Consider the following 8,509-nt stretch of genomic DNA (forward strand, 5'->3'; position numbering starts at 1 on the left):
AAGTGCAACTAGTAAAAATAATGGATTGCTTGTGTTTCAGTCACTCCCCAAAGTTGTATTCGCCCAAAATCTGGTGTCAAGGAGAAATACAAATTTCTAACAATTTACTTGAAATTAACTCAAATGCTGGTTACAATGCGGTTTGCCTCAAGCCCACAATTCACACACATTGCTGAGTGTCTTTGCCTTCGCTTATTGCTGGAACATTTTACAGGTGCACACCATCAATTTATTTTCCACACAAAAGCCTATTAAAACTCTCACACTCACACTCACACTGACTCGTCCATTGATGGCTTGTGGAGCCTGACTAAATGTTTGCCAAATGGAACCACTTAACCTTTTTTTTTTGCTGCCTTTCTCCTTGCTTTTTCTCTGTGGTTCAGTGAAAATGAGCAGAATTCCCAATGAGTTGTGGAGAGTTGTTGGCAGACAGTCTATGGGGTTTTGGCGTTGTGTCTCGAGCCGCAGCAAAACAAATTAATTAAAAACTTAAAAAGTTTCTCGAACACAGTGATGATGCTTTAAACGACAGACGGCAAAGAATCAAGGCACATTTTGCTGAGTCAGACATTTCTCTCTAAGGAGTCTCCTTGTCTTGATTTGACTACAATTTTCTTGTGCCCGAAAGAGTTGAAAATTTGTAAGAGTATTTGGGCAAGTTGTGAATTAGCTGGCACATAAAAAAATTGGCAAATGCCGAAAGTTTGCTTTGAGAAAGGTACTGAGGATAAATCTTATGAAAAGGTGCAGGTATTTAGATAATCGAATTAATCTCACAAAGGAACCAAGGACTTTGACATTTAATTCTTAATAAATCATTTTATATTTTGGGAACTTTTTAAATTAAAATACACATGCTCTTAAAAAAGATCAAATACATATTTTATTTATTACATAGAAAGATTTTTTACCTTCAGAAACTTTTCCCTTCTCTAAGAAGCTATACCCAAAAAAAACGTCTCTTACCTTCTCTTTCGCTTATTGAAATTAGGCTAATTGAAAGCAATTAGATTCGATGGCAGATTAATTTTGGTTTGGCCATTTGGATATCGTCAGCGTTCTAGGCACTCTCCATCATCAACAACTAATTAGTGAATACTTAGATGAAATACGTAATCGAATAACAATTGGTAAGACGACTACAACAGGCAAAAAGTTGCCTGCAAAATGCTTTTCTCTGCGTCACGTCAACGCACAAGTAATTTTCACACAACTTAACGCCACATATCGTGCATATTAATTATGGTGGGAGTTTGTCGGTCGAGGGGGGTGCAAATCTAATTTGGTAAGACGACCTATGCGGGCGTCACGTAGTTGCTCCTTTGCCTCCCCAATCTCCATTTCCCATACCTGACTTTTAGCAGGCAGATGGTAGATGTCATGCGTGGAATGCGCCTGCACGTATGCTACGATAGAAGCCGTGGAGCCTGGCCTTTATGCTACTGTCTTGGCTTGGGTTGTGTTCTTAAGCTTGTTTTTATACCCGCTGTCCTTAAGGTAGAAGGGTATTATAGCTCGCAGAATATTAGGCATCGTTGACACCTTGAAGTACACAAGTATATTTTCATCATCTTCTAGAGAGCAGAAAATTCAGTTATGTCAAGTCAGATCACGCAGTTTACATTTGCTTAAAAAAGTGGCTGGGCTTCAAATGAGTTTGGTGTACGAAATTTATACATTTTTAGTTTATTTCCGATTTAAAATTCCTTAATTCAATTTAATAACTATGCCATATATTCTTTTAACTTTTTTATATTATTTTTTTTATTTTTCTTTACTTTTAGTATACAAAATTAGAAAAATATTAAATTTAAAAAAAATTAAAAATAAAATATAATAAAGAATGGTAAATTAAATTAATGAAATTGGATGGAATTAAATAAAACAAAATACATTAGATTACAATTCATTTAACAGAGTTAGGTTCATGTTTACTGTTTTATCAGCTCTAGTAATTATATTTTTAAGAAACCAACTTTTGAACACGTTTAAATGTTTTGTACTCTATAAATATGGTTATCGGATATCTCAGAGTCGAGCACTCTAAGCTGTATCTTTCTTGCTGGTTGGTGTTAAGAGTGAGGGTTGCCCTAGTTGCCACATAGCCGGGTCAGGGGTAGGCAGCCATTGTAGCCATGTCAAGTATTTATAGGTGGCATGCCTGGATTTACCACGCACAGCCCAAAATTTGGCTTAAAAATTACTCATGTGCGATGTGTCGATAGCTTCAGCCCATCTACTGCCTCTTCTCCATCTTCATCTTGGCCAGGCCAAAAATAAATTAAATGCCTTTCGCCGAACTAAAAGAAAACAAAGCAAAATTCCTACCATCAACATTCTCGCTCAGCCCACTTTCGTAGACAGGTGTGCTACTGACTTGCCCTTGACTTCGTCCTTCGTCTTGTATCCTTGCTCCTTGCAAGCTATGTTGATTTTAAGCTTTCGGTTGCCTATTAAACAATAGACACACTGTAAAAAAAAGACCAGTTCCTAAAATCTAACTCCACTTGAAGATCAAATTTTTTAAACATTTAAATCTAAAAAGTGCTTCATTTAAACAAAAACCCAATACACAGGTAGTTAGGTAAGAAAATTCTCGAATCCATCAAAATTCCTATAAAATTATTATTATTATAAGCTTTCAATTGGATTGGATTGTGGGTTAGTGGTCGTAAAAGTAGACGATTCTTTCTCTTATTTATTCAATGTTTTCATGTTCTTCACGCTCTTTTTAGAAGAAAATTTACACGTTTAATTTATTATTCCTTGGTGCCTTGTCATAAAGCTATCTAACCCAGATTCATTTTTTTCTACTCCATATAGGGATCTAGTTTTTTATTCATTTCGGTTTTTTTTAATTCTTTTCACTACTCAACCATGACTTTTTCGCCAAATCTAAATTAAACCCGAGGTGAGATCTTCTCCTATTTTTTGTCCTTTTTTCTATATCTATTTCTATAATCAGATAAAGCAACTACCCCAATTTTGTTTTTATCTTTCCCCCTCTAACATAATATTTCTCCGTAGTACTTTCTGCCATAATTTTTCTCGCATCCCCTCTACATTTTTATCCTTTTTTTGTATTCCACCTCACTTTTCTCCCAAACAGCAGAACAAAGCCAAATAAATGAGCCTTAATTGGTTCAGTCAAACACACATGTTGCTTTAGCTTCCAGTTCCCAGTGAAAAACTCACTCCATTTTATATTCCATACTGAAATTTAATAAGACAGAAGTATTAACTTCGCCTCTTTAGGATAATGTGTACTGAAATATTGTCAACATGTCACTTCTTCAAAGTTATCAATTCGACAATAACATGGCACATTGTTCAACTCATCTATTAGAATGGCAGCCTCATCGAGGAAGCTGTTCAGCATTTCGGGTGTGCGAAAAATATGTTCACTTATTTTCAAATTGTTATCATCCCAAATCCTCCATTTGCGCATGCTCTCGATTACATCGCCACAAAAGTTGTGAGATGTGTTGACAGTGCGAGAGATCATGTCCTCCACATGCTTGCGATATTTACCTTGAGATTTAAGGAAGCAAATGAGAAAACAACTAAATAAAAAATTATGTAATTACGGTCTGCCAAGGTGCGATGCACCTTCTTGATTTTTTCGTCGATCTTCCCAGTCTCGTACTCCTTGATGATTTTGTACATACGGGCATCCAAATACTTGATGCCAAAAGCACTCTCTTCGCATGCCAAATTGCAGCCCGTATTGAAATTGGGTCCCTTGAATGGCACCGCAGTCCTAAACTTGTTGCGCTTGAATTCTTCACGTCGATTCTTCATGAGGTTGGCCATATGCATTTGGTAATAACGTGCTCGATCGTTGTGAAAGCGAAACGTTGTGCTGGTCAACAGCTTTTCCACCTTCGAGAGGCAGCTAAAACAAACAAAAAGAATATCAATCGGAAGACCAGAAAAATCTCTCAAAAGATATTGAACAATATTAGGTTCTGTAAAGAAAGCTACAGTCAGGTCTTCTCGAATGTGAAATAAAACCATAACATTGCGATATTATTTTTAAGTAATACAAAATAATAAAAAAAAATATATATACTTTACTGAGAAGTATATTGAGTATACTGAAATTGTACTTTATTTAAAATATAAACAAAGATTACAAAAAACCCCAGCGGCCGTATTTTGGCATATAAAATTGTGTCTTAATTCTCAGCAATGAATTGAAAAGTTTACAATGATCAGAAACTAAATGATAATGACATGAAAATAAATAAAATTAATGAAAATAAGTTAAAGTTAAGTCACGGCATGCAATAACCCAACATAACAAATTTTTAAATTTGAAAAAGGACACAATAAAGGACAAAAATAATAAAATATGTTACAAAGGCAATAAAAATATAATATTAGTATAAAAGATTAACATAAATAAGTAAAATACAAATTGGGAAAAAACTATTGATAAGTTTAATAAACGTGTAAATATGTAATCATGAGTAGTTAATAACTAAAATTGTAAGAAAAATATAAATATACCAAAAAAAAAAAATTAAATTAAATTAATGAAAATTAAATCATTAAACATCAGTAATAAGTGTGCGCATTTATGGCTAATATAACATTTTTGTTGTTTTTAATTTAGTTTTAGTTATTTTTAATATTTTAGACATATATGATATATACTATATGTATAGTATTCTCGAGACTTACGAGGAGTTGCGCAACGAGTAGACACCGGGAATGGCCTGAGTGCGCAGCAGATGGTGCAGCCTGTATGCCACACAACAGAGTAGCTCTTCAGCGGCCAGCTGTTGTGTGTGACGCAAGCTGTACGCATCGTGCACTGTTTGACGCACCAACCAGCCACGATACAGTGCTTGTATCTTCGTCGCGGATTTATTGTAATGCGCCCAGAGACGTTCGTGCAACATGTTCTCGACCAGCTTCAGATAATTCTTGCGCGTCGCATAGCCGCGCCACCAACGTTGTATTTTGATTGCGGCCCAATCTTTGCGATTTGGTCTACTGGCGTAGAAGCGACGCCATGCGCGTTGAATGCAACGTGCGGCCAAAAATTGCTTATAGTCGAGTATCAGCAGGCAAGTCCTGGCAACAGGATGATCAGCTGGGTAGCCATGAGTTGTGGAATCACTTACTGCGAGAGCTCCTGAGGCACCTCTTTGTCATCTTTGAATCCCGAGAAATCTTCCTCACATCTGTGTGATGACTGCCTAGAAGTTGAGTATAAAATTCACAATTGTTGCAACTTACTCGTAGGCGGATCGCACATTTGTCGACAGCATCGACATTTTCTGCTCAACAAAGTTATAATGAAACATTGTGTATTTTTCTTTTTATACGTTTTAGTTTTATTATTATTTTTTTTTTATTTTGTAATATTTAGTTTTTATTTAGTGTTTATTGTATTTTAGTAATTGATCAAAGTCAAGTTAATATTTGAACATCTCATTGTAATTTGATTACAAAATCAAAGTTTTTAATAAAACTGGAACTCACAAATTACTGTATTTATATCCATTTTAATTTATTTGCGTCAATTTGATAATAAATCCATATTTTCCATAGAGAAATTCGAAAACCATTTTACACGATAGTATGCCAATAGTACATGCATATGTACACTATTTTAAATTATATAATTGTCATCTTTTGCAATTCCCTTCTAAAATGTTTCTTTCTACAATAGAATGTATACAAATTGGATTTACTGCGCTTTACTATCGATAATAGCAGCGTTTACTTTGGTCGTCGACAATCCAATTACAGTATAGTTGCAAATTCCGTTGGCAGTTTATTGAAGTTTATGCAACATACTTGCAGTTAACCAACTCAGTGACTAACTTATGCAACAGTGTACGCTAAAAGTATGCAAACAGCTTTGGCGAAAATAGATTAAATGGCATGTCAACCCAGCTCTGATGCGGGGGGAGTCAGGAAGGAAAAACAATAAAGAAAATATAAGTAAATTGTAGGAGACAGCAGCGTTTTGGGGCCAAATTGTTTAAAGGTGAAAAATTGTGCTGATCAAAATTCAGGCCAAAAACCGAAGAGAAACAAGAGCAAGAGGGAAAACGAAACGAGGACTCAAGGTGCTTTGGCGTATGACAAGCGTTAACTTTTCTATGTTGACATTCTCAAGGAATGCTACTTGTTTCGTCTCTTCCTTTCAGGATTCTGTCTCTACGTCCCAGCGTATTTTGTTTCGTTTCGTACGCTCAATCAATTTTCTCAATTTTCTTTCCCAATGTTACTTTTTTTTACATTTTATTTTTATTTTGTTCTTCTTTATTTTATTCTTATTTAGGTACAGTGCACGTTTGGTTTATTTATTCCCGCTGCCAGTCGCAGTTGAAGCTGTCTTCATAGCCATTATCCTGGTGCCTCTCCCCAAAGCCTCATCGCTACCAACCATCAAACCACTCTTGGCCGCATTGCGATGATGTCGACGTTGATGTCGATGTCGAAGTCGTTTGCTGATGATGCTGCACGTCTCGCAATGCTCTGATGTGTGCTGATATTTGACACTTTATTATGTGCACATCATCAATTTTGAAATTATTGTCAATGTACAGAAAGAGCACAACAATATGTGCGATAAGGCAGGTCCTCTTTCTCTACCTATCGATTGTAGCTCGCGCAATTAGGAAAACCGAATAGGTCAACATTGCTTGACAAAATAATGGATGGTTTTCCAATTACTTATTTAAGTTATTCCTCTAAGCTATATTTATTTTTTATATTTTTGTCGTATTTTAAATAAAATTACATTTCTGATTAATAATTCGTTAATCAACCAATAAATTGGGTTAGCCTTCAAGTTTTATACTATTTTATAAAATCAAATTGCACGTATATTTATACAAATGATAACTGCTAGTATAGACCAGTTTTAGTTTTTATACCTGCTACCCATAGGGTAGAAGGGTATTATAACTTTGAGCCGGCAGAAAATGTATGTAACAGGTAGAAGGAGGCATCTCCGATCCTATAAAGTATATATATTCTTGATCAGCGTCAACAGCCATGTCCCTCTGTCTGTCTGTCCGTCTGTCCGTATGAACACCTAGATCTCAGAGACTATAAGAGATAGAGCAATAATTTTTTTTCGACAGCATTTTTTATGTTTGTATGATAAAGTTTGTTTCAACTTTTTGCCACGCCCCCTTCCGCCCCCGCAAATCAAGAAAATCGAACAACAAGCGTAATTTTAAAGTTGCGAATTTTGGTACATACAATAACAACTATAGTAGTTATGATTCCTGAAAATTTGGTTGCGATCAGATAAAAATTGTCGAAGTTATTAAAGAAATACTTTTGTATGGGCAAAAACGCCTACTTACTAGGCGTCTTAGTTGCTTTGGCTGACAATCTGGCCGTCTATGGTATATTTTGAATGCGGTACTATATCGACATACCACATATACCATTTGGTATATATTTCAGTATTTTTGTAGTATATTTGGTATATTTTGAGAATAATACCGCAAAATATATTGCTTTTATTCAAAATGGGTAGCGGGTATCTCACAGTCGAGTACACTCGACTGTAGCTTTCTTACTTGTTTTTATTGCGTCATTCACCGGACTTTTCAATGAGATTCCTATATAAGAGACTCCGCAAAGGTTAAACTCATAAGTAAATGTGTATATTATATATATCTAATTTTGCTGAAGTATGAAATCATATCGGTAGAAAACTGTTTTAATAAAATAAAAATAATAATAAAAATCATTAAGTTTCTGGATTAAAATCTGTTTAATATATAATATAAATGGTTTAACTGCCTAAAGAGAACTATTTAAATCATTCATTTTATTATATAGAAAATAAATACACTATATTGTTCACAACTAATTTAAATAAAAAGTATAGGATAGGTACAAAGGTAGGCTTCAAAATGTTGCAATTATTTAGACCATCTTCAACTCATACACATACACATACTCTCACAGAAAGCGCAGAGCAGACGCGTCGCACATTTGGCGCACCGCAAAGTATGCAATCAATTTTTATTGCCCACATGCAGTGAGTTGTCGTGAGGGGGTTGGTGTGGGCGTGGACTTGTGCTAGCGACAGTGCAATGTTTTACTAATAATTTTCAATATAATCAGCACATGTGACGACGACAAGGACGACGCGTCGCCCTCAACAGAGGCCACTGCAGAGGCAGCTGGCAGGCAACGACGACGGCAACGGCACAAATGTTGCTAATGTATAAACATTTGAGGCTGCTGGTAAAGTTAGAGAGAATAAAAATTGAAATGCCTTAGCATACCCGGCAAGGCTCAACAGGGCCAAGAAGCGAACGGGGGACTCCCCATAGAGCCAACACTTGCCACATTATGTAGCAGCCGCGTTAACTGGAACTCAGTCGCAGAGCGAATGGCGGATGGCACAAAACCTAATGCGTTTCGCTTGCGGAGCACCACATGCGGCTGGGCAGAAAGGTAATGGCCATGGCTTCAAGAGAAGACGACCAGTAAATGTGGCGTCTACAGCACCAATGAG

At 35.9% G+C, this 8,509-nt stretch overlaps 1 protein-coding gene across 1 annotated transcript; it reads right to left on the reverse strand.

The window, feature by feature from the left end:
* Positions 1–3,204: 3,204 nt before the first annotated feature.
* On the reverse strand, positions 3,205–5,447 carry LOC117563946 (uncharacterized). The gene is made up of 5 exons (XM_034242517.2): positions 5,251–5,447; positions 5,136–5,195; positions 4,690–5,085; positions 3,591–3,898; positions 3,205–3,534 (listed from the first exon to the last, which is right to left on the reverse strand). The coding sequence occupies exons 1-5, from the start codon at positions 5,316–5,318 to the stop codon at positions 3,281–3,283; spliced, it is 1,086 nt and encodes a 361-aa protein (XP_034098408.2). The 5' UTR covers positions 5,319–5,447; the 3' UTR covers positions 3,205–3,280.
* Positions 5,448–8,509: the final 3,062 nt, after the last annotated feature.

The sequence above is a fragment of the Drosophila albomicans genome, chromosome 2L (assembly GCF_009650485.2).
Source record: "Drosophila albomicans strain 15112-1751.03 chromosome 2L, ASM965048v2, whole genome shotgun sequence".
NCBI lineage: Eukaryota > Metazoa > Arthropoda > Insecta > Diptera > Drosophilidae > Drosophila > Drosophila albomicans.

Excerpts from the sequence above, each read along its gene's own strand:
- LOC117563946 (XM_034242517.2), bottom strand. The coding sequence starts at position 5,318 with ATGTTTCATTATAACTTTGTTGAGCAGAAAATGTCGATGCTGTCGACA. Across the intron at positions 5,196-5,250 it reads AATGTGCGATCCGCCTACGA|ATGTGAGGAAGATTTCTCGG; the intron begins GTAAGTTGCAAC and ends GTCATCACACAG. Across the intron at positions 3,899-4,689 it reads TACTCGTTGCGCAACTCCTC|CTGCCTCTCGAAGGTGGAAA; the intron begins GTAAGTCTCGAG and ends TGTTTGTTTTAG.